The sequence below is a fragment of the Bufo bufo genome, chromosome 3, assembly GCF_905171765.1.
Source record: "Bufo bufo chromosome 3, aBufBuf1.1, whole genome shotgun sequence".
NCBI classification, from domain to species: Eukaryota; Metazoa; Chordata; class Amphibia; order Anura; family Bufonidae; genus Bufo; species Bufo bufo.
In genome coordinates this window covers 571,165,256-571,192,526 of record NC_053391.1, presented here as the reverse complement: position 1 = coordinate 571,192,526, position 27,271 = coordinate 571,165,256, and the positions used below count along the sequence as shown (strand labels likewise).

Here is a 27,271-nt window from a genome sequence, read left to right as displayed (position 1 = left end):
CTTCGTCATCCACCACAGTTGTTTTCCGTGGTCTTCCGGGTCTTTTGGTGTTGCTGAGCTCACTGATGCGTTCCTTCTTTTTAAGAATGTTCCATACAGTTGTTTTGGCCACGTCTAATGTTTTGCTATCTCTCTGATGGGTTTGTTTTGTTTTTTTCAGCCTAATGATTGCTTGCTTCACTGATAGTGACAGCTCTTTGGATCTCATCTTGAGAGTTGACAGCAACAGATTCCAAATGCAAATAGCACACTTGAAATGAACTCTGGACCTTTTAGCTGCTCATTGTAATTGGGATAATGAGGGAATAACACACACCTGGCCATGGAACAGCTGAGAAGCCAATTGTCCCATTACTTTTGGTCCCTTAACAAGTGGGAGACACATATGCAAACTGTTGTAATTCCTACACCGTTCACCTGATTTGGATGTAAATACCCTCAAATTAAAGCTGACAGTCTGCAGATAAAGCACATCTTGTTTGTTTCATTTCAAATCCATTGTGGTGGTGTATAGAGCCAAAAATGTTAGAATTGTGTAGATGTCCCAATATTTTTGGACCTGACTGTATCTATCTGTCTCTTTCGGTCCCTATCTATCTATCTATCTATCTATCTATCTATCTATCTATCCATCTATCTATCGCTCTAAACTTTATGCTGTTCCGGAGATGAGGTCAGATATTAGACACCCGTCCTTTGCCTGTTAATAGCACTGGTAGTTGAAGAACATTTCTGGATCTGCACATGCTGTACCCCTCCCACATCGTTTGCTTTGCTCTTCGTCTCCTGTCTGTTCTCTGTAAACATCATATATTTATTAGATATTTATACGCTATATAATGACAGTTTGGCCACAACATATCAACCTTCTTCCATTGTTTTAGGGAGCTTATGCAAAAGATGCCTTGGCAAAGAATATGTACGACCGGCTCTTCAGCTGGCTGGTTCAGAGGATTAATGAAAGTATAAAGGTTGGTCATACATTTTATACTTATTATATCATGCAACCTATGTTGTAACTATAGGTGACTGATCATGTACATTTATATATTTAGCACCAATATAGTTCTACTTCTACGTTTATCTTGTGTTACATATAGTCTGTATACTTGCTGATCACCTGTCCATCAAAGGCAGCATTTCACATATTGCACATATGGCAGCTCGGGGCTGGAGGAAGTCATATAGTAACCGCTGCTACATTGTATGAATATAATACACAGCAACAACTGCAATTCTGTTCTTCATTCCCTCTATCCATATTCACCTGTAAGGTCTCATTCACACGTCTACACTCACCTAAAGAATTATTAGGAACACCTGTTCTATTTCTCATTAATGCAATTATCTAGTCAACCAATCACATGACAGTTGCTTCAATGCATTTAGGGGGGTGGTCCTGGTCAAGACAATCTCCTGAACTCCAAACTGAATGTCAGAATGGGAAAGAAAGGTGATTTAAGCAATTTTGAGCGTGGCATGGTTGTTGGTGCCAGACGGGCCGGTCGGAGTATTTCACAATCTGCTCAGTTACTGGGATTTTCACGCACAACCATTTCTAGGGTTTACAAAGAATGGTGTGAAAAGGGAAAAACATCCAGTATGCGGCAGTCCTGTGGGCAAAAATGCCTTGTGGATGCTAGAGGTCAGAGGAGAATGGGCCAACTGATTCAAGCTGATAGAAGAGCAACGTTGACTGAAATAACCACTCGTTACAACCGAGGTATGCAGCAAAGCATTTGTGAAGCCACAACACGCACAACCCTGAGTTGGATGGGCTACAACAGCAGAAGACCCCACCAGGTACCACTCATCTCCACTACAAATAGGAAAAAGAGGCTAAAATTTGCACGAGCTCACCAAAATTGGACTGTTGAAGACTGGAAAAATGTTGCCTGGTCTGATGAGTCTCGATTTCTGTTGAGACATTCAAATGGTAGAGTCCGAATTTGGCGTAAACAGAATGAGAACATGTATCCATCCTCTGATGGCTACTTCCAGCAGGATAATGCACCATGTCACAAAGCTCGAATCATTTCAAATTGGTTTCTTGAACATGACAATGAGTTCACTATACTAAAATGACCCCCAAAGTCACCAGATCTCAACCCAATAGAGCATCTTTGGGATGTGGTGGAACGGGAGCTTCGTGCCCTGGATGTGCATCCCTCAAATCTCCATCAACTGCAAGATGCTATCCTATCAGTATGGGCCAACATTTCTAAAGAATGCTATCAGCACCTTGTTGAATCAATGCCACGTAGAATTAAGGCAGTTTTGAAGGCAAAAGGGGGTCCAACACCGTATTAGTATGGTGTTCCTAATAATTCTTTAGGTGAGTGTATGTCTGTAACAACATCCATGACAAGACAGTCAGTAGTTCATCTTTGACAATGTCCGTAAAGGGGCTGTGATTAGTCCATATGCCCATTTTTTGCCCTTCGTGTGTCATCCCTAAGTGCACTGGAGTGGCAGGCAGAGCATTTCCTATCCTACCAATGGTGAATGAAAACCCTGATGCCTTCCATGCTCAGCCAGTGGTTTCCACAGACCTACAGACTTCAATGGGTGTGTGTGTGGTCCACAACATTAACTAAAGTCGTGCATGTCTCCACAGTCCATGGAAATCATGGATGTGTGGATGTGTAAGGGCTTGTTCACACGACCGTGTGAAGCCCGTGCTGTGGACTGCAAATTGAGGTCCGCAATGCACAGGCACCGACCGTGGCCCACCCGCATTGGGGATCGCGGACCCATTCACTTGAATGGGTCTGTGATCCATCCATTACGCAAAAAGATACAGCATGTTCTATCTTTTCGCGGTGCGGAGGCACGGACTGGAACCCCAGGGAGCACTCCGCAGTGCTTCCGTAGTGTTCCGTTCCGCATCTCAGGATGTGCGGACCCATTGAAGTGAATGGGTCCGCATCCGTGATGCGGAATGCAAACGGAACGGTGCCCATATATTGCGGATCCGGAAATACGGCAACGGGCAGCACTTGTTCGTGTGAATGAGCCCTAAGTCATAGTTTTTCTTGAGGTGTTTGCTGGACATGTTTTAGATTGCTGCACTAATCTGTCCTCCTCCTCCAGGTGTCTGAGTTCCAGGGGAAGAAGGTGATGGGAGTGCTGGATATTTATGGATTTGAGATCTTGGAGGTAGGTTTCATTTGGCTACGTTTTACTAAGGATTTTGCCAATGCAGCTGGGCTAGAAGTGAAAGGGATTGTGTCAGAAAACATATTCTACATTGTTCAAACCAGCTCCTGGATCTGAATACTTTTGTAATTGCACGTCATTAAAAATTTAGTATAGCCACTGAGTTATTCAATAGAATGTATCCATGTAGCGCCACCTGCTGTTTGTTCTTTTCTTTAATTTTTTTGTCCGTCTAACTGAGCTGGTGGCCAAGTCCCAAGTTCACGTGAGTTATAAGGAAAGTTACAGTCTATAAAAGTAGTGGCATAAACACACCGAGGGTTCACTCATCAATCTGCATGTGAAAGATGATATATGTGTTATTTTTTATGTGTTTAGGGACAGGAATTTCAGGCAACAAGGAACTAAGATCAAAACCAGAAACAGATTTGGGTGATAGACCATTAACATGTGATCAATAGAGGTCCAGCCCCTGGATCTCCAATCGATAAGGAAAATGTGGCTGTGTCCTGTTCATATGAATGCGCTGAGGGGCAGTACTGGGTACATTCACCCTCCTCTGTACCCATAAACCATGATGAGGCCTTCATTCTGCTGATTAGTGTTGTCCCCCAGATGTCCATTGATCACACATTGATGGCTTATCCTAACTGTTTAATCATTATTGGTCCCACAAGTAGGAGGCTAGAGAACTATCAGAGCGATTGGGGTCCAACAGCCGGCAACCAGACCGATCAACTGATCTCAGCAGCTACGAGTGCCAGAAACTGCAGTAAACAGAGCTGAAAGCAGAAGGCTCCACCAACTGTGTAGCGGCCGTTATGGCTAGGCTCTGCACTACACTGTGGACAGTGCCTTCTGCTTCTGGCTTCATCCACAGTTTTGTTTTGCTGTGCCTAAGGCCTCATGCACACGACCATATGTATTTTGCGGTCCGCAAAAAAAAATGACCCGCAAACAATACGGATGACATCTGTGTGCACTCCGTATTTTGCGGAATGGACCAGCTGGCCCCTAACAGAACAGTCCTATCCTTGTCCGTAATGCGGACAATAATTATAGGACATGTTCTATTTTTTTGCGGAACGGAAATACGGACATACAGAAACGGAATGCCCACGGAGTACCTTCCGTTTTTGAAATGAATGGTTCCGTATACGGTATGCCAAAAAAAAAAAAAACGGAACGGACACAGAATGAAAATACGTTTGTGTGCATGAGGCCTAAATCAGCCGATCAGTGGCGGTGTCAGGTGTCAAACCCCCATCAATCTGATATTGACGACCTATCCTGAGGATACGTCATCAGTATTGAATCTTGGTGGGAGGATGTGTGTGCATAGAAAATCCCTTTACTTTAGCTGTAATTACTGTGCTTTTATTCCTAACAGGAAAACAGCTTTGAGCAATTTATTATTAATTACTGTAATGAAAAGCTACAGCAGATCTTCATCCAGATGACTCTGAAAGAAGAGCAGGAAGAATATGATAGAGAGGTAAAATGGCTTTCTGGTCTCATTTCTCATTTTAACCTCTTTACACTGCTATTAAAAACGTGGTCTGTAGAGGGAGGGTGTGTTATACTGGAGATAAGACGGCGCAGATATATATTCATAGAACGCCATGGCTCAAAAGATATCAGCAGATACGCTTTTCTTAATAAATACATTTTCCCCGGTTTTATCCAAATTTTGGTGAAAAATCCTTCAATGTCAGGGGACTAGTGACTGCTCTTCCTTCTTCACAGCAGGGGATTTAGATGCACCAATTCAAATCTTTAAAAAATAATGTAAAATCACATATGAGAATATTAGAGGAATGAGTAGCAGTGCTGATTTGCCCAGTTTGCCCATAATCGAAAAGTCCTTTTTTCCCCCCATTTTTGCAGTCAGTAAATTCCAGTTTGCGGAACGGAACGCCTGGCCCATAATAGAAAAGTCCTATCCTTGTCCGTAATGCAGACAAGAATAGGACATGTTCTATATTTTTGCTGAGATCACGGAATCGCCATACAGATGCGGACGGTCTGCATCTTTTGCGGCCCCATTGATGTGAATGGGTCCGCATCCGAACTGCAAAATATGCTGATTGGATGCTGACAAAAAATACGTTTGTGTGCATGAGCCCTAAGGCAAAAGTAATTGTAAAGTTAACAGTTTATGTGGACTTTATTGTTTCTCTATGGGGTGGTGCTGGGGGTGGGGGGGAAGTGTCTCTGTGGAAAGCAAAAATCACGGGCGGACTGGCCATAGACCCTACAGTGGGCCGATGCCCTCCTCACAGCTGCTGGCCAGGTACATAACGATCTGATCCTCTCAGCAGTAATTAATGCCAGGAGCATTAGGTATGTATGCCCCTAGCCAGCAGCCAGGTGCCCTCCTGAACTCAACTGTATCACTGTCCTCAGTGCGGTGATAGGGCAGTATTTTATTCTGCACTGTGGTATTTGGTTTCATTGGGTCGGTATTTTGTGCTGCACTACGGTATTGCCGACCTCGCCTACTTCTGTTGTCCCTCCCTACTTATGGCTTGTGTTGGTCCTGCCTACTTGTGTTCTCCTGCCTGCTGTCAGTTTGGACTCTCCTACAACATGATATTTTTTTTGCCAGGGTCATTTTATGTTCCCAGTCTGCCTTTTGCAAGAATTCCACCATAGGGAAACAGATTTTCCAGCATTAGAAAAACATGGCTGCCTTCTTTTAAAAAACAGCACCACATCTGTATGTTCATGGGTTGTCTATGGTATTGCAGCTCAGATACAATAAGATGAATGGGAGTGAGCTGCAATACCACACCCAACCTGTAGATAGGGGTGGCACTATTTCTAGAAGAAAGCAGCTATTTTTTTGTAATCCTGGACAACCCCTTTAAGGTGACTCAATGTGTCATAATTTTACATCTCTTACAAGCCAGGTTCAAACCCATATACTAATGTCGATGCCAACACTTTGGCTGACACATCAATATGCTTCCCAGTAAAACTGTATTGGTGGTTTACATTGGGGTATTCAGTGTTTGTAATTTAGGTTAGGCCTACACAGAGACTTCTTGTCGCAGAAAAGTCACGCAACATTTTTTGTAATAATAGTCAATGGTGTCGCACTGCGTCATGCAACTTGCTGCAACTGCGACGTGACCGTCGCAAAAAAAAACATCCAAGCTGGATTTTTGTGCATCGCAGCATGTCGCAGTGCGACACCATTGACCATCACTACAAAAACTGTTGAGTGACATTGCTGTGACATACATGTGCATGTACACGTCGCAGTGTAGTTGTACCCTTTTGTCGCGCGACACATGTTTAGCCCTAGCCTAAGCTTCAGCCAATAAGGAAAGCTTAAAGTTACGTTTATGAACGCTCATGCTATAGCATATTGATGGCAGAGTTTTGTGTCTCATCTTCTTCTTATTTTTAGGGAATTAAATGGACCCGGGTGGAATTTTTTGACAATGAGATTATCTGTAACCTGATAGAGAATGTAAGTAGTAATTTAATCATTTAAAGGGAACCTGTCACCAGGATTTGGGGTATAGAGTTGAGGACATGGGTTGCTAGATCACCACTAGCACATCCGCAGTACCCAGTCCCCATAGCTCTGTGTGCTTTTATTGTGTAAAAAAAAACTGATTTGATACATATGCAAATTAACCTGAGATGAGTCCTGTCCCTGACTCATCTCACGTACAGGACTCATCTCAGGTTAATTTGCAAATGTCTCAAATAGGTTTTTTTACACAATAAAAGCACATAGAGCTATGGGGACTGGGTATTGCGGATGTGCTAGCAGCCATCTAGCAACCCATGTCCTCAGCTCTATACATCCAATCCCGGTGACAGGTTCCCTTTAAGCATTTAAATGATGTTATTCTCAGATGTTGATTCCTATGAGAAGTATAGGTTTATTTGTATGCACGGTCAAGTCACTTTATTATGATCAATTCCTACTATCGACGTCGGCAGTGCGTACATAGCTCATGAAGAAAGTCAGGTGTGGTGAGCTGGCTTGGTGGGTATATACGGTGTGCAATAGGCTGTCTGCACACAAATCCCTTGTTGCTGTCATGGATTAAAAGGGGGGATTTATCAGAGTTGCAAAAAGGGATGACTATTGACTTCTCTGGTCCCACTCATCCATGTGGAAGACACGTCACATGGCTAGAAATGTCCGACACTGATTGGAAGAGCATGACCAAGAATTCCCAGTACTACCCTGGGGTCCTATGGATCCTCTTCCATGCACCCTCCAACAGCTGCAGTCAGCATGGCTCCAGATACCTCTGACAACCTACCAGGACCTTACTGAATCACTCCCAGCCCATCCAGCTGCTATCTGTGCTGCATACGGCGGTTACTCTGAATATTAGCTGGTGGTCATAATTATGTGACTTGACCATGTATATTAAATATCAATCTACTTTTAGCACTGACTAATATACACCCCCACACTGTTATAGAGTGGTGGTTTGCTCCATGTTCATCTACCGTATGTTCTTACATCTCATTTAAGGCCTCATGCCACGACTGTTCCGTTTTTTGTGGTCCGCAAACCGCGGATCCGCAAAAAACGGAAGCCGCCCGTGTGCCTTCCGCAATTTGCGGAATGGAACGGGCGGCCCATTGTAGACATGCCTATTCTTGTCCGCCAAACGGACAAGAATAAGACATGTTATATTTTTTTTGCGGGGCCACGGAATGGAGCAACGGATGCGGACAGCACACGGAGTGCTGTCCGCATCTTTTGCGGCCCCATTGAAGTGAATGGGTCCGCACCCGAGCCGCAAAAACTGCGGCTCGGATGCGGACCCGAACAACGGTCGTGTGCATGAGACCTAAATCATATAATATGTATGGATGAACATTTGACATGTCCTAATAGTGAACCTTTGATATCACCTTATGGCAGGGTACAAATGGAATACTAGCAGTACTGGATGAAGAGTGTCTGCGCCCAGGAAATGTCTCTGATGTCACCTTCTTGACCAAGCTTGGAGTAAAGTTCAAAGACCATAAGCATTTCAAGAGTAAGGCTACCCAGAATGACAAACGTATTATGGATGCAACTTTACCTGATAATTCTTTCCGAATTGAGCACTATGCTGGCCAGGTAAGAAACATGATACCTATTGTATTGCTATCCTGAAAAAACCCATTATCCATGTAGCCTACTGTATGCTTGTAGTAGTGTAAGATCCTGGAGAAAGCAGCCCTCCATGACCCTCCGAGGTCTCTCCTTTTACCGAGAGCCTCCTGGAGATTCAGGAACGCTGTACACTGAAGTGGCTGTCCTATGTACTGCAGCTTTGTCCCTTTCACTAGAAGAACAGGACATCAATTGTTCTCTCAGAAAACCCCTTTAAAGTGAATGTCCCCAGTTCAACATCATGGTGTTGCCTTTTTTTAATTTTAACCTGCTCACAATTTTAGCACTGATAATGATTTAATTATATTTCTAAGAGTCACAGCTCAGTTTTTCTGACGCAGAGATCCAACCTTTTTTCAGGCCCTAGTCATTAAAGGGTTAAATAAAAATCCTCCCCGGAAAAAACCTCTTGTAGCGTGGATTCACTTTTAAGTATCCTGGGATGATAATTAACAGAACACTGGGTTATCTCCTTAAAATATTTGTGCTTTGCTCAGGTCACATATAACACAAATGGGTTTTTGGACAAGAACAACGATCTACTCTTCAGGGACCTTTCCCAGGCCATGTGGAAGGCAAAGCATGAGCTGCTGAAATCTCTTTTCCCAGAAGGCGATCCAAAAAGTTCTTCTCTAAAACGGCCGCCCACTGTTGGCTTCCAGTTTAAAGGCTCGGTGTCAACACTTATGAAGAATCTTTACTCGAAGAATCCCAATTATATCAGGTGACATATTACCTAGAATCAATTATTCAGCTGTTTTACCCACTTTTCATTTCATTTCAGTGCTTCTCATAGAAAATATAATTGTACGATCAAGAAAATTACAATAATCTCGTTGGCAATATACAGAACTGGTTTTGCCAGTTTCAGGCTATAATGGCCATCTTATAAAACCCATGAAACCCTAAAGAACAGATGAACAGATTATTGTATTTAACAGGCTAAAAGATACACCTCCAATAGTCTCGTGCATGTTTTCCAGTCCTTCCTCAGAGTAACTTCCATGACCTCCTGTTAAATCGCCATTAGTGTTGAGCGAAGCGAGCTTCGATGCTTCATTCCAAGTCGCTTCGTTCAAAACTTCTGAATAATACTGTACGGAGATTCACCTCCGTACAGTATTAGAATGTATGGGCTCCGATGAGCCGAAGTAAGTTATTCACGAAGTTGTGCGTTGAATGTTGAATAACTTCGGTAATTGATTTTTAAAGTGGAAAACACTTTAAAGCTTGAAACCGAACTCGGTACTAGTCGGACCCTAAGCCGAGTTCGGTTTAAAGTTTTAAAGTGGTTTTCCACTTTAAAAATCAATTACCGAAGTTATTCAACAAAGTCACGCAATACTTTGTGAATAACATACTTCGGCTCAGAGCCCATAGGTTCGAATACTGTAGACGAATCTCTGTACAGTATTATTCAGAAGTTTTGAACGAAGCGAGTTTGGATGAAGCATCCGAAGCTCGCTTCGCTCAACACTATTCGCCATCTACAGTCCTAGACTGGTAAAACACAACACAGATATAATGAATAACAATTTTTAACCAGTGCAAGAGCCAGAAGAGGGAGGGTCGGACTGGCCCACCAGAGTACCAGAGGATCCTCCCTCCAGTGGACCAAGATCTGACAGTATTGGACCTCTAATAAACCAGGACCCTTAAGGTCCTATATATACACCAGAGGAAGCATTTCCTATGGTGGGCCCAAAGGACTTCAGTCCGATGCTGAGAGGAGGCATGTGATTTATGACAAGGCTTGAGTCTTGTCATAAATTACATATATCTCTTCCAGCAGCTCGGGCCCCATTAGGATCGGCGCAGCAGACACTGGTCTTCATGAATCATGGGCTACATTTTTTTTCTGTTCGGTTATGTAATTACACTTTTAGCCTGTTTGTGTTACCTGGGACTTTAATTAATTCATTTTAGAATATTTTAGATTTTATTTTTTATACCCAGCAGAATAAAAAAAAAAAGAAAACTAGTTTGTTTTTCACATTTTCTTTTTTTTAGCACAAAGTGCAATTAAAAATACTTATTTAAATGATGTCCCCATTTTATGTCATTTTGATATAGGGGATGTATGAGCTATGGTCACAGGGGGTGGGGCTAGAAGCTGCTGTTTAGTGTGTGGTGGTGTTTTTCTATATATTATATATATATAATAATTTTGTATTTATTTATTCAATTTTTTGACATATTAGGCCCAGTTCCTGGCAGAATACAGCACTCATAATATTTACAATGCTGTAACGCCTCAGCGCAGAGCTGATCTAGGTCTGATAAGACCCAGCAGCTGGTGCAGTTTCCCGGCCCCTGACGATTATATGGTTGGAAGGATCAGGGTAGTGGCATTACTGTTTCCTGATTTGTATGCACGATACTCATTGAGCGCTGTGTATACAATGAGGATGAGGGAGAAAACAGGGAAGGTCACTTCCTTCGCTCTTCTTTTCTCATACCTCCCTTTCACCTCTCTACCCTTCCCTTTCTGATTCCCCGACTCCTCATCTGTACACTGTGGATGTTGCCTCACTGCGCTCTATGTGTCATTGTTACATTGCATCTTTTATGTACACGGCTATTTATTTGTGTATTAGCTACAGTGAATATTTCATGTATATTACAGCTGGCATGCATTGTATTGATAATCACTGTGTGATACATGTATTATACAACAGGTGTTTGAAGCCTAATGGCACAAAGAAACCGTCCTTGTTTGATGATAGCCTTGTGAAGATACAGGTCCGCTATCTAGGGCTGCTGGAGAATGTCAGGGTGCGCCGGGCTGGATATGCTTACAGACAAAATTACAAGACTTTTCTGGAACGGTACAAGTTGCTGAGTAGGCAGACTTGGCCCTCTTGGAAAGGAGACCCACGGTAAGGTTATATGGAATCAGCAGGATCCATAGGGTCCTCACAGTAATAAAGTAGAGATATACATGTATCATGTGTATAAAAAATGACATCTTGGTTTCCATCCATATACATGTGTGTGTGTATAGATATATACACAGATATAGATATATTTTACTGGAGCAGTTTCTGAGCCTCCACAGCCTTGTCTACAATGTGTTTGTATACATCCTACACTTCTGTGACAGCTTAACTCAGACTGCTTTGCTACCATCTCAAGCCTTCTCTATGACCCTCCCCTACTTATTGTATATCCACTCCACGCATACCCACCAAATACTCCACATAACCAGAAATCCTTCCCCCACAGCAATATATGGCTTTGCTGCCATCTCAAGCCTGCTCTAAGACCCTCCCCTACAACTCGTTACTGTATATCCACTCCACCCATATCCACCACCTCACTGCTTCAAATACTCCATATCTAACCAGAAATCCTCCCCCCTAACTACTGTACAATAAGCTTTGTTGCCATCTCAAGCCTGCTCTTAGACTCTCCCCTACAACTTCTTACTGTATATCCACTCCACCCATACCCACCAAATACTCCACATCTAACCTGAAATCCTTCCCCGAGACAGCTATAAGTAGACCCCCCTTACTGTTTAACCCGCCCACTCCACCCACAGCTATATATCATACAGCCTCTGGATGACATGGAGAGGATGGCCTATTCAGTTTAGCATATGGACGACATTCTGTATACAGAGCTGCAAAGGCTCATGGATCTTTATGTACGGAACGGCAGTAGAAGTTATGAAAATTTGGCCCCAGGCATCGCTTGCCCGGATCAATTTTGGTAAAATAAATGGTTTACCAAAATTATACTGATACCAAGTATATGTAATTAAAACTGGGTTTGGGGTCTCTGAAACCCCTTTAAGGAGTATCTGAATGTGATGGGTAATGACATTTATTCAATTGGATTCTTTCAATTATTCTGCATTTATCCCACTGATTTAATCCATTTTGGAGCACCATTTCAATGCTTACTCTCACTTTGTTTTGTGACAGGGACGGGGTGGAGGCAATGTTAAAAGACCCACAAGTTAATATTGCATCTGATGAAATTGCATATGGAAGAACAAAAATATTTATCAGGACTCCAAGTGCAGTATGTGTTTCTTTTCTTGTAAATTTATATCCAATTGTAATTCTGTTACCGATATCCGCTACTACATTTAAAGGCTATGGACACCTTTGCGGCAATTTTCTTTTTATGATTGCATTTTACTAATTTCTGATTAAACTTTTTTCAAATTCGTCTTTACTAAAAATGTTCAGGCATTTTTTCGATACAAGGGTTAAAAAAATCAGTCTATTTAAAGACTGTCCCTCCTGAGTTCCGTCAGCCGTCAGCTCATGTTAAGCCTTATCTCTGATCTTTTGATTCGATATAAACACTCATTATAGCTAATCTCTTATCAATCTGATAAGACTATGGCTTAAATGAGTGTTTATGAGGTCAGGATATTAGAGATAAAGCTTCACAGGAGCCCTCAGCTTACAGGACTGAGAAGTGATATTCTGCACACTGATTCTTTTAACCCTTGTATCTCAAAATGGCTGAACATTGACCCTTTGAAAAAAAAAAAGATTTTTAGCCCAAAATGAGAAAATTCAATAAAAAAATCATAAAATATCTTGATAACTTCATTTACATCTTGAGAACTTTTTTCCCCCTGAACTGCAACAAATATGTCTAAAATTCAGCTTGTCACATACCTTGAAATACTCTGAGTTGACATCCATGAACTAGTTCCCTTGTAGAAAAAGGTGGAGCAGAGTGTGGCAGATAGCAGTGGCTAGCATTTTGGAATAAAAATAATCAATTAGAGTGTCTTATCTTCTTTAACAAAGATGATGGAATGGGTTTTGGGTCAAACCAAGTCAGTAACAAAGAATCGAATTGAGAAAGGGAACACAATACTATAATGCTTGTAGAATAATCCCTGGGGGGAAGCCGTACTTTAAAATTTGAGCGTGTCCCCTACCCATTATGACACAACACTCCACCTGCACCTAAGTTGAGTCTTTCTACCCACTGTGCTAGAATGAATGAAGAATTTTGAGACATTGCCCCTTTCCTCCTCTGGATTCAAGGCTTTGACATGAGTCCAGTGCATAAACTGGTTCCTGGGAATATTCCTCTTGTCCAATGCTTCATGGACAATATATCTTGGATTATTCAAATTGTTTGTTTCCAGAAATAAATGGATTCTACTAGAGTTGAGCGAACACCTGGATGTTTGGGTTCGAGAAGTTCGGCCGAACTTCCCGGAAATGTTCGGGTTCGGGATCCGAACCCGACCCGAACTTCGTCCCGAACCCGAACCCCATTGAAGTCAATGGGGACCCGAACTTTTGGGCACTAAAAAGGCTGTAAAACAGCCCAGGAAAGAGCTAGAGGGCTGCAAAAGGCAGCAACATGTAGGTAAATCCCCTGCAAACAAATGTGGATAGGGAAATTAATTAAAATAAAAATTAAAAAAATTAAAATTAACCAATATCAATTGGACAGAGGTCCCATAGCAGAGAATCTGGCTTCACGTCAGCAGAGAATCAGTCTCTTCATGCCATAGCAAAGAATCTGGCTTCATGTCAGCAGAGAATCAGTCTCTTCATGCCATAGCAGAGAATCTGGCTTCATGTCAGCGCAGAATCAGTCTTCATGTCATAGCAGAGAATCAGGCTTCACGTCACCCACCACTGGAACAGGCCACTGTCACATATTTAGGCCCCGGCACCCAGACAGAGGAGAGAGGTCCCGTAACAGAGAATCTGGCCTTATGTCAGCACAGAATCTGTCTTCATGTCATAGCAGAGAATCAGACTTCACGTCACCCACCACTGGAACAGGCCACTGTCCCATATTTAGGCCCCGGCACCCAGACAGAGGAGAGAGGTCCCGTAAAAGAGAATCTGGCCTTATGTCAGCGCAGAATCAGTCTTCATGTCATAGCAGAGAATCAGGCTTCACGTCACCCACCACTGGAACAGGCCACTGTCACATATTTAGGCCCAGGCACCCAGACAGAGGAGAGAGGTCCCGTAACAGAGAATCTGACCTTATGTCAGCGCAGAATCTGTCTTCATGTCATAGCAGAGAATCAGGCTTCATGTCACCCACCACTGGAACAGGCCACTGTCACATATTTAGGCCCCGGCACCTAGACAGAGGAGAGAGGTCCCGTAACAGAGAATCTGGCCTTATGTCAGCACAGAATCTGTCTTCATGTCATAGCAGAGAATCAGGCTTCACGTCACCCACCACTGGAACAGGCCACTGTCACATATTTAGGCCCCGGCAGCCAGACAGAGGAGAGAGGTCCCGTAACAGAGAATCTGGCCTTATGTCAGTGCAGAATCAGTCTTCATGTCATAGCAGAGAATCATGCTTCACGTCACCCACCCACTGGAACAGGCCACTGTCACATATTTAGGCCCAGGCACCCAGACAGAGGAGAGAGATCCCGTAACAGAGAATCTGGCCTTATGTCAGCACAGAATCTGTCTTAATGTCATAGCAGAGAATCAGGCTTCACGTCACCCACCACTGGAACAGGCCACTGTCACATATTTAGGCCCCGGCACCCAGACAGAGGAGAGAGGTCCCGTAACAGAGAATCTGGCCTTATGTCAGCGCAGAATCAGTCTTCATGTCATAGCAGAGAATCAGGCTTCACGTCACCCACCCACTAGAACAGGCCACTGTCACATATTTAGGCCCCCGCACCCAGGCAGAGGAGAGAGGTCCCGTAACAGAGAATCTGGCCTTATGTCAGCACAGAATCTGTCTTCATGTCATAGCAGAGAATCAGGCTTCACGTCACCCACCACTGGAACAGGCCACTGTCACATATTTAGGCCCAGGCACCCAGGCAGAGGAGAGAGGTCCCGTAACGGAGAATCTGGCCTTATGTCAGCACAGAATCTGTCTTCATGTCATAGCAGAGAGTCAGGCTTCACGTCACCCACCACTGGAACAGGCCACTGTCACACATTTAGGCCCCGGCACCCAGGCAGAGGAGAGGTTCATTCAACTTTGGGTTGCCCCGCAATATAATGGTAAAATAAAAATAGTATTGAATGAGGAAGTGCCCTGGAGTAGAATAATATATTGTTAAGGGGAGGTAGTTAATATCTAATCTGCACAAGGGATGGACAGGTCCTGTGGGATCCATGCCTGGTTCATTTTTATGAACGTCAGCTTGTCCACATTGGCTGTAGACAGGCGGCTGCGTTTGTCTGTAATGACGCCCCCTGCCGTGCTGAATACACGTTCAGACAAAACGCTGGCCGCCGGGCAGGCCAGCACCTCCAAGGCATAAAAGGCTAGCTCTGGCCACGTGGACAATTTGGAGACCCAGAAGTTGAATGGGGCCGAACCATCAGCCAGTACGTGGAGGGGTGTGCACAGGTACTGTTCCACCATGTTAGTGAAATGTTGCCTCCTGCTAACACGGTGGTGCAGTTAGCTGTGGCGTGGTGACAAAACTTTTCCACATCTCTGCCATGCTAACCCTGCCCTCAGAGGAGCTGGCCGTGACACAGCTGCGTTGGCGACCTCTTGCTCCTCCTCTGCCTTCGCCTTGGGCTTCCACTGGTTCCCCTGTGACATTTGGGAATGCTCTCAGTAGCGCGTCTACCAACGTGCGCTTGTACTCGCGCATCTTCCTATCACGCTCCAGTGTAGGAAGTAAGGTGGGCACATTGTCTTTGTACCGGGGATCCAGCAGGGTGGCAACCCAGTAGTCCGCACACGTTAAAATGTGGGCAACTCTGCTGTCGTTGCGCAGGCACTGCAGCATGTAGTCGCTCATGTGTGCCAGGCTGCCCAGAGGTAAGGACAAGCTGTCCTCTGTGGGAGGCGTATCGTCATCGTCCTGTGTTTCCCCCCAGCCACGCACCAGTGATGTTATTATAGGAGGTAATGAGATCCGCACACCCTATTAGGTAAAGGGTGTCCACGGAGGACGAGGGGTCGTCACGTAGTAAGTGAAGAAATCAGTGGCACACCAAAGTAGATTCAATGCAATTTAATAATTAGTTGATGTTTTACATCATTTCATATTTCATATGTTCACATATATAATCAATACATCCGGGTAGGAGCAGTGTACAGTTGTATAGTGTGTCCCAACGTTTCGGCCATATGTCTGGCCTTTGTCAAGGGATCTGTAGTTATTCACTGTGGAGACATCGACCGGAGGTTCACATCCGGTCGATGTCTCCACAGTGAATAACTACAGATCCCTTGACAAAGGTCAGACATATGGCCGAAACGTTGGGACACACTATACAACTGTACACTGCTCCTACCCGGATGTATTGATTATATATGTGAACATATGAAATATGAAATGATGTAAAACATCAACTAATTATTAAATTGCATTGAATCTACTTTGGTGTGCCACGGATTTCTTCACTTACTACGCACCAGTGATGGGCCCGAGCTGCTTTGGGTGCCACCCCGCTGTGAACATGCTTCATCCTCATCCTCCTCCACCTCCTCCTCATCCTCCTCGTCCTCATCCTCCTCGTCCTCCAGTAGTGGGCCCTGTCTGGCCACATTTGTACCTGGCCTCTGGTGTTGCAAAAAACCTCCCTCTGAGTCACTTCGAAGAGACTGGCCTGAAAGTGCTAAAAATGACCCCTCTTCCTCCACTTCCTCCTGGGCCACCTCCTCTTTCATCATCGCCCTAAGTGTTTTCTCAAGGAGACATAGAAGTGGTATTGTAACGCTGATAACGCCGTCATCGCCACTGGCCATGTTGGTGGAGTACTCGAAACAGCGCAACAGGGCACACAGGTCTCGCATGGAGGCCCAGTCATTGGTGGTGAAGTGGGTCTGATCCGCAGCGCGACTGACCCGTGCGTGCTGCAGCTGAAACTCCACTATGGCCTGCTGCTGCTCGCACAGTCTGTCCAGCATATGCAAGGTGGAGTTCCAACTGGTGGGCACGTCGCATATGAGGCGGTGAGCGGGAAGGCCGAAGTTACGCTGTAGCGCAGACAGGCGAGCAGCAGCAGGGTGTGAACGCCGGAAGCGTGAACAGACGGCCCGCACTTTATGCAGCAGCTCTGACATGTCGGGGTAGTTGCGAATGAACTTCTGCACCACCAAATTCAGCACATGCGCCAGGCAAGGGATGTGCGTCAAACTGGCTAGTCCCAGAGCTGCAACGAGATTTCGCCCATTATCGCACACCACCAGGCCGGGCTTGAGGCTCACCGGCAGCAACCACTCGTCGGTCTGTTGTTCTATACCCCGCCACAACTCCTGTGCGGTGTGGGGCCTGTCCCCCAAACATATGAGTTTCAGAACGGCCTGCTGACGTTTACCCCGGGCTGTGCTGAAGTTGGTGGTGAAGGTGTGTGGCTGACTGGATGAGCAGGTGGAAGAAGAGGAGGAGGAGACAGGAGGCAAAGAATGTTGCCCTGCGATCCTTGGCGGCGGAAGGACGTGCGCCAAACAGCTCTCCGCCTGGGGCCCAGCCGCCACTACATTTACCCAGTGTGCAGTTAGGGAGATATAGCGTCCCTGGCCGTGCTTACTGGTCCACGTATCTGTGGTTAGGTGGACCTTGCCACAGATGGCGTTGTGCAGTGCACACTTGATTTTATCCGACACTTGGTTGTGCAGGGAAGGCACGGCTCTCTTGGAGAAGTAGTGCCGGCTGGGAACAACATACTGTGGGACAGCAAGCGACATGAGCTGTTTGAAGCTGTGTGTGTCCACCAGCCTAAATGACAGCATTTCATAGGCCAGTAGTTTAGAAATGCTGGCATTCAGGGCCAGGGATCGAGGGTGGCTAGGTGGGAATTTACGCTTTCTCTCAAATGTTTGTGAGATGGAGAGCTGAACGCTGCCGTGTGACATGGTTGAGATGCTTGGTGACGCAGGTGGTGGTGTTGGTGGTACATCCCATGTTTGCTGGGCGGCAGGTGCCAACGTTCCTCCAGAGGCGGAGGAAGAGGCCGAGGCGGCGGCAGCAGCAGAAGAGGCCGAGGCGGCGGCAGCAGCAGAAGAGGTAGCAGGGGGAGCCTGAGTAAGTTCCTTGTTTTTAAGGTGTTTACTCCACTGCAGTTCATGCTTTGCATGCAGGTGCCTGGTCATGCAGGTTGTGCTAAGGTTCAGAACGTTAATGCCTCGCTTCAGGCTCTGATGGCCCAGCGTGCAAACCACTCGGGTCTTGTCGTCAGCACATTGTTTGAAGAAGTGCCATGCCAGGGAACTCCTTGAAGCTGCCTTTGGGGTGCTCGGTCCCAGATGGCGGCGGTCAGTAGCAGGCGGAGTCTCTTGGCGGCGGGTGTTCTGATTTTGCCCACTGCTCCCTCTTTTGCTACGCTGTTGGCTCGGTCTCACCACTGCCTCTTCCTCCGAACTCTTAAAGTCAGTGGCACGACCTTCATTCCATGTGGGGTCTAGGACCTCATCGTCCCCTGCATCGTCTTCCACCCAGTCTTGACCCCTGACCTCCTGTTCAGTCTGCACACTGCAGAAAGACGCAGCAGTTGGCACCTGTGTTTCGTCATCATCAGAGACGTGCTGAGGTGGTATTCCCATGTCCTCATCATCAGGAAAAATAAGTGGTTGTGCGTTAGTGCATTCTATCTCTTCCACCCCTGGGGAAGGGCTAGGTGGATGCCCTTGGGAAACCCTGGCAGCAGAGTCTTCAAACAGCATAAGAGACTGCTGCATAACTTGAGGCTCAGACAGTTTCCCTGATATGCATGGGGGTGATGTGACAGACCGATAGGCTTAGTTTTCATGCGCCATCTGTGCGCTTTCTGCAGAAGACTGGGTGGGAGATAATGTGAACGTGCTGGATCCACTGTCGGCCACCCAATTGACTAATGCCTGTACCTGCTCAGGCCTTACCATCCTTAGAACGGCATTGGGCCCCACCAAATATCGCTGTAAATTCTGCTGGCTACTGGGACCTGAGGTAGTTGGTTCACTAGGACGTGTGGCTGTGGCAGAACGGCCACATCCTCTCCCAGCACCAGAGGGTCCACTAACACCACCACGACGATGTCCACGTCCGCGTCCGCTTCCCTTATTAGATGTTTTCCTCATTGTTCCCGTTCACCACAATTTTGAGAATGGCAAATTTGGGAATAGTTTTTCAACCCAGAACAAAAAGTGTGCTTTTACGGTCACTACAAATAACTTGACCAGCTAAAACAGTACAGATTTGGTTGAATAGAAATGTGTATAGGTTTAATCACAGAATTAGACTTGTATCTGCACGGTAGCGTGTGTGTTAAGTTTTTCTGAATGACACTCAGCACCTTGAATGTAAGATATCCTTTTTGGGATAGATTTCAAGTAGGCCTCCTATAGCAGAAACTAGTTATTTTGAGAATGGCAAATTTGGGAATAGTTTTTCAACCCAGAACAAAAAGTGTGCTTTTACGGTCACTACAAATAACTTGACCAGCTAAAACAGTACAGATTTGGTTAAACAGAAATGTGAGGCCTGTTTTTTTTTGCGCTGTGTGACAGGTATAGGTTTAATCACAGAATTAGACTTGTATCTGCACAGTAGTGTGTGTGTTAAGTTTTTCTGAATGTAAGATAGCACCTTCAATGTAAGATATCCTTTTTGGGATAGATTTCAAGTAGGCCTCATATAGCAGAAACTAGTTATTTTGAGAATGGCAAATTTGGGAATAGTTTTTCAACCCAGAACAAAAAGTGTGCTTTTACGGTCACTACAAATAACTTGACCAGCTAAAACAGTACAGATTTGGTTAAATAGAAATGTGAGGCCTGTTTTTTAGGCGCTGGGTGACTACAAATAACTTGACCAGCTAAAACAGTACAGATTTGGTTAAATAGAAATGTGAGGCCTGTTTTTTTTTTGCGCTGTGTGACAGGTATAGGTTTAATCACAGAATTAGACTTGTATCTGCACAGTAGCGTGTGTGTTAAGTTTTTCTGAATGTAAGATAGCACCTTCAATGTAAGATATCCTTTTTGGGATAGATTTCAAGTAGGCCTCATATAGCAGAAACTAGTTATTTTGAGAATGGCAAATTTGGGAATAGTTTTTCAACCCAGAACAAAAAGTGTGCTTTTACGGTCACTACAAATAACTTGACCAGCTAAAACAGTACAGATTTGGTTAAATAGAAATGTGAGGCCTGTTTTTTTTTGCGCTGTGTGACAGGTATAGGTTTAATCACAGAATTAGACTTGTATCTGCACAGTAGCGTGTGTGTTAAGTTTTTCTGAATGTAAGATAGCACCTTCAATGTAAGATATCCTTTTTGGGATAGATTTCAAGTAGGCCTCATATAGCAGAAACTAGTTATTTTGAGAATGGCAAATTTGGGAATAGTTTTTCAACCTAGAACAAAAAGTGTGCTTTTACGGTCACTACAAATAACTTGACCAGCTAAAACAGTACAAATTTGGTTGAATAGAAATGTCAGGTCTATTTTTTAGGCGCTGGGTGACAGGCTCAACTTGCTTCTGATGTAGTATATGGCCAAAAAATAACCACACTATTGATGGTTAAATGCACTTGGGTGACACAGGCTCAGCCTGCACCAGATGTAGTATATGGCCAAAAAATAACCAGACTGTTGATGGTTAAATGTACTTCGGTGACACAGGCTCAGCCTGCAGCTGATGTAGTATATGGCCAAAAAATAACCAGACTGTTGATGGTTAAATGCACTTCGGTGACACAGGCTCAGCCTGCAGCTGATGTAGTATATGGCCAAAAAATAACCAGACTGTTGATGGTTAAATGCATTTCGGTGACACAGGCTCAGCCTGCAGCTGATGTAGGATATAGCAAAAAATAACCACACTATTGATGGTTAAATACACTTGGTGATAGCTTGTGCTGGCGCACCACAAGCCACAAAATGGCCGCCGATCACCCCAGAAAAAAGTGATCTAAAAACGCTCTGGGCAGCCTCAAAAAAGTGAGCAAGTCGATATTAGCACTTCAATGATCCACAGCTGCAGATCGATCACAGAATGAAGTCTTTTGGAGGAGTTAATCTGCCTAATCTCGCCCTAACGTCGCAGCAGCAACCTCTCCCTATGCTTGAATCAGCAGAGTGACGTGCAGCGCTACGTGACCCAAGCTTATATAGAGGCTGGGTCACATGCTGCACTGGCCAATCACAGCCATGCCAATAGTAGGCAAGGCTGTGATGGCCTCTTGGGGCAAGTAGTATGACGCTTGTTGATTGGCTGCTTTGCAGCCTTTCAAAAAGCGCCAAGAAAGCGCCGAACACCGAACCCGAACACAGACTTTTACGAAAATGTTCGGGTTCGCCCCAAAATTCGGTACAAACCCGAACTATACAGTTCGGGTTCGCTCATCCCTAGATTCTACCTATAATTTGCAAAACATGGGGATACCTAACCTGTCCTCTTCCCCTCTAATTGCTTTTCACTTTGAGAAATGCCTTATTCGTATCTAGGACAGATAATCTCTGGAGGAGGATCATATTACACATGTCAATGCAAGTCTATGGAGAGGGTATGGGGTAGGATTGAGCAGGAATGCAGAGACAGGCACTGACAAAGAGAGACTGCACAGCTACATAAAAAGGTTATAGCTCAACATAAATGCGTAATTCACAATCATACAAGTCAGTACTTCTTTTTAATGTCATCCATGATCTTGAGGCTGCTTTATTGAGGCTGATTCTGAGTGAGTAAGAGAAGATTAGGAAGCAGATTATCTTCTACTTTCTGTGTGCAGTGAATGGCAGGCAGTCTCCACCCACCATGCCTAGTAGAACTGCGCACTAGATATTTAAAAAGCACAGATGAACACTGCTAAAAAAAATGCCAGATAGAAGTGATATCATGTCCATAAATAATGTTATTCCTCATGTATACACACTGTACTATTAATGCAATGTTTGGTGACCGCTCAGTGACGCTTTCTCATGTGTCTATGTGAAATCAGAAGGTCGTCTTCACTGGAATTTTCCTTTAAGTAGCATTGTAAATGTATTGGCTAATGGTACTGTGTAGCAATTTTTTTAAACAAATACTCTTGTTTTCAGCTTTTTGACTTGGAGGAAAAGCGCAGGCAGAAATTGAATGAGCTAGCCACTCTTATACAGAAGGTGTTTCGTGGATGGAAATGTCGGACTCAGTTTTTGCTTATGCGGAAAAGTCAGATCATCATTTCTGCATTTTACCGTGGCCACACAGTAAGTTTCAAGATCATATAAGACATCTGAAGAGTAGTAAATTCATCAGACTGGCTCTGTATAAATAAAAAAATAAATGGCAAAGAACACATTGGTACTGCTGCCCATGCTAACTAATCTGCCACTTGAAATAGCATAGGACACTCACCAGTCCGTGTATCGTAGGCCCAATGTAGATAAGAATCCACATGCCTAGCGTCAGCACTAACAACATATATTAAAAAAAAAAGATAAAGGAATCCTCTAAAAAATCCTATTGTTTATTGAAAAAAATGTACAAAAATCCATAAAATTGCTGTGACTCCAGTTTAAAAGCAAAAGCAAAAAAAAAAAACAGGCCCTACAGGCGCTAATGAATATAATGAAATTGCTGCTATATTTACTGTACTTATACATTTGACCTACATGTTAGCTCACGTGCCACAACAAGATGACCTTCCAACGTGCCATGACAAAAAACGAGGTGACCTCAGTCAGATGAGTCTTGCCCACGTGCCATGACAAGGTGACCTCACTCAGATGAGTCCTGCCCACGTGCCATGACAAGGTGACCTCACTCAGATGAGTTCTGCCCACTTGCCATGACAAGGTGATCTCACTCAGATGAGTCCTGTCCACTTGCCACAACAAGGTGACCTCACTCAGACAAGTCTTGCCCACTTGCCATGACAAGGGGACCTCACTCATACTAGTCCTGCCCATGTGCCATGACAAGATGATCTCACTCAGATGAGTCTTGCCTACTTGCCACGACAAGGTGACCTCGCTCAGACGAGTCCTGCCAACTTGTCACGACAAGGTGACCTCACGCAGATGAGACGTGCCCACATCAATCAATCAAATCAGCTCCCACGTGTAACACCACAATGGTCTGACTCAGAGCCTCACTTCAGCCCCAGTCAACGCAATCTAATCAGCCGCATTTTTCATCAAGGATTCTTGGTGAGAAATTAAAAGTACTCACTCGTTAGAAGCGCAATCTGCACTTTGAACTTCTTTATTGATTCTTATAATTTTTAAACAAGAACGCTAAGCTGAATTCTATCCCGTACCGCGCGACATTTCGGGGGTCACGCCCCCTTACTGATGCCCCTGCGTGGGAGGGACCCATGACAAGCCTATGTATCATTGAATGGCAGTGAACTTCAGAGCATATACAGGGAGTGCAGAATTATTAGGCAAGTTGTATTTTTGAGGATTAATTTTATTATTGAACAACAACCATGTTCTCAATGAACCCAAAAAACTCATTAATATCAAAGCTGAATATTTTTGGAAGTAGTTTTTAGTTTGTTTTTAGTTTGAGCTATTTTAGGGGGATATCTGTGTGTGCAGGTGACTATTACTGTGCATAATTATTAGGCAACTTAACAAAAAACAAATATATACCCATTTCAATTATTTATTTTTACCAGTGAAACCAATATAACATCTCAACATTCACAAATATACATTTCTGACATTCAAAAACAAAACAAAAACAAATCAGTGACCAATATAGCCACCTTTCTTTGCAAGGACACTCAAAAGCCCGCCATCCATGGATTCTGTCAGTGTTTTGATCTGTTCACCATCAACATTGCGTGCAGCAGCAACCACAGCCTCCCAGACACTGTTCAGAGAGGTGTACTGTTTTCCCTCCTTGTAAATCTCACATTTGATGATGGACCACAGGTTCTCAATGGGGTTCAGATCAGGTGAACAAGGAGGCCATGTCATTAGATTTTCTTCTTTTATACCCTTTCTTGCCAGCCACGCTGTGGAGTACTTGGACGCGTGTGATGGAGCATTGTCCTGCATGAAAATCATGTTTTTCTTGAAGGATGCAGACTTCTTCCTGTACCACTGCTTGAAGAAGGTGTCTTCCAGAAACTGGAAGTAGGACTGGGAGTTGAGCTTGACTCCATCCTCAACCCGAAAAGGCCCCACAAGCTCATCTTTGATGATACCAGCCCAAACCAGTACTCCACCTCCACCTTGCTGGCGTCTGAGTCGGACTGGAGCTCTCTGCCCTTTACCAATCCAGCCACGGGCCCATCCATCTGGCCCATCAAGACTCACTCTCATTTCATCAGTCCATAAAACCTTAGAAAAATCAGTCTTGAGATATTTCTTGGCCCAGTCTTGACGTTTCAGCTTGTGTGTCTTGTTCAGTGGTGGTCGTCTTTCAGCCTTTCTTACCTTGGCCATGTCTCTGAGTATTGCACACCTTGTGCTTTTGGGCACTCCAGTGATGTTGCAGCTCTGAAATATGGCCAAACTGGTGGCAAGTGGCATCTTGGCAGCTGCACGCTTGACTTTTCTCAGTTCATGGGCAGTTATTTTGCGCCTTGGTTTTTCCACACGCTTCTTGCGACCCTGTTGACTATTTTGAATGAAACGCTTGATTGCTCGATGATTACGCTTCAGAAGCTTTGCAATTTTAAGAGTGCTGCATCCCTCTGCAAGATATCTCACTATTTTTGACTTTTCTGAGCCTGTCAAGTCCTTCTTTTGACCCATTTTGCCAAAGGAAAGGAAGTTGCCTAATAATTATGCACACCTAATATAGGGTGTTGATGTCATTAGACCACACCCCTTCTCATTACAGAGATGCACATCACCTAATATGCTTAATTGGTAGTAGGCTTTCGAGCCTATACAGCTTGGAGTAAAACAACATGCATAAAGAGGATGATGTGGTCAAAATACTCATTTGCCTAATAATTCTGCACGCAGTGTAGTATAGAACTAAGCTAAGCTACTTCAGTATGAGTAGACATGTAGCTGCATGTACTGATATAGTCACCATTCAGATGGAGAAACAATTATTTGCTAGTAGTTAACTTAAAAGGGGTTTCCAGCCCATAAAAAATAAAACTGCTCAGAATCTTGTAGGAAAATAAAAACTGACGCATCTTCTCTGCTCCCTACTTCCTAGTCAATCTATGATGTGTTGACACAGAGTATGCAACCCCTGCAGCCAACTACTACAGCCAGTGATAGGCTGCAGTAGTCACATGATTTTCAGTTATTGCTGGGCTAGAAAGGGGAGAGCTATATGGGACCGGGGAGCAGGGGCAGACTGGCTATAGACCCTACAGTGAAATTTCCTGGTGGACCGAAGCACTGTTGGCCACCCAAGGCCTCCTCATGGCCACCAATCAGGTACATAAAGATCTGATGCTCTCAGCATTCATTTATGTAGGAGCATCGGGTACTTATGCACCTGGCCAGTGGCCGCAGGTGCCCTCCTGAATTCAATGGTATTGATGCAGTTTCATACCGTAGCTCAGGCACCAGTATTTTTAGCAGCACTGTGGTATTTTATTCTACCTAGGCGGTCTTTTGTGCTGCAGTGTGGTATTTGGTTCTGCTGAGGCAGTATTTTGTGCTGCACTACAGTATGGCAGGCTCCGCCTACTTCTGTTGTTCCTGCCTACATGTGTTGGCTCTGTCTACTTGTGTTATCCCGCCTTCTGTCAGTTTGGACCCTCCCACAAAATAGGGCCACTTTAAGGTTTTTTCCAGGGCTACTTTTAAGTTCCCAGTCCACTCCTTTCGGGGAGTGGTGGGGAATCCATGTGGTGAGTATGTTTTCACATTATTCTCAGCAGTTTTACTTATACATTTTTTGGTCTGGAAAACCCCTTCAAAGTACCACAGTGTACAGAATGCACTAAGCTGAAGATGGGGAAAGGGAAATAAACATGCACAGGTCTGTAATTCCATGATGGGTATGTAGTTGCTACATCGGACTAATTCTTCTGACTAACATATTCCTATATGAGAGTTTCTCCTAAAGTTTGCCTTTACTTTACAAGTCTGGATTTTCACTTCACATTTTATGTTTCTTTCTTTTGCAGCAAAAGAATAAGTATCAGAAAGTACGGTTCTCTGCATTACTCTTACAAGCCTATATCCGAGGCTGGAAGGTAAATGACTTGTGATAATATATATATATATATATTTATTTATGCCAAATGAAATAATAAAAAGAATAGTTTTAAGACTGATCATGACTAGTGTTGGTTGAGCACCAAAGTGCTCGGGTGCTCAAGTAGAACACCTTGGGATGCTCGGGTGCTCTACCGAGCACCCGAGCAAAATGGAAGTCAATGGGAGACCCCGAGCATTAAACCAGGCACCCCCTGATCTGAAGAGGGGAGGGTGTCTGGTTCATAGGAAAAGGTCAGAAATTGATGGAAATGCTACTGAAATGGTTCGGGAAAAGCATAGGGAGGATGTCTGGATGCATCTTGGACTCCCAGGTCGCTGCTGGGAACAATGTTGTCCGAGTAGTATGCCACTTTTACAGACTGACAATAATAAGCACCAAACCGAAAATAAAATAAATTTTAGAGGAAAAATAGTTTGGAAACATTCTTTCCTGTATATTTACTTGTATATAAAGTGCAAGTGCTGCCAAAAATTCCAAGGAAGAGGCACTCCGATATAACCTGTATATCACATAAAGGAGGGCTTCATTCACATTGTGGTACAATTGTTCAGGTAGTGGGACTCCTACACTCATAAAGCTTATGCACTAAGGTAAAGGGCTGCCAAAAATGACAAGGAACCGACACCCTTGAAAAATTATGATTGATGGCCTTCTGGTGATCCTCTAAAACATTAGGGGTGAGAGCCTGCTGCTGAGCTGACCATCTAAAAAAATTTGTGGGCGAGGGCCTGCTGCCAAGCTGACCATCTAAAAAATTTTGTGGGTGAGGGCCTGCTGCCGAGCTGACCATCTAAAAAAATTGGTGGGCGAGGGCCTGCTGCCGAGCTGACCATCTAAAAAAAATTGTGGGCGAGGGCCTGCTGCCAAGCTGACCATCGAAAAAAAAATGTGGGCGAGGGCCTGCTGCCGAGCTGACCA

General features: G+C 44.4%; 1 protein-coding gene across 2 annotated transcripts in view; it reads left to right on the top strand.

Moving 5' to 3' along the window:
* The window catches only part of MYO1A (myosin IA), a 128,422-nt gene that overhangs the window by 62,207 nt on the left and 38,944 nt on the right, over positions 1-27,271 (top strand). For both annotated transcript variants that reach the window (XM_040425708.1, XM_040425707.1), the window contains exons 12-21: positions 885-971; positions 3,094-3,159; positions 4,550-4,654; positions 6,575-6,637; positions 8,063-8,263; positions 8,797-9,023; positions 10,978-11,178; positions 12,229-12,328; positions 22,264-22,413; positions 26,259-26,327. In XM_040425708.1, the coding sequence (XP_040281642.1) occupies positions 885-971; positions 3,094-3,159; positions 4,550-4,654; positions 6,575-6,637; positions 8,063-8,263; positions 8,797-9,023; positions 10,978-11,178; positions 12,229-12,328; positions 22,264-22,413; positions 26,259-26,327 (1,269 nt within the window). The remainder of the gene's footprint in view (positions 1-884; positions 972-3,093; positions 3,160-4,549; positions 4,655-6,574; positions 6,638-8,062; positions 8,264-8,796; positions 9,024-10,977; positions 11,179-12,228; positions 12,329-22,263; positions 22,414-26,258; positions 26,328-27,271) is intronic.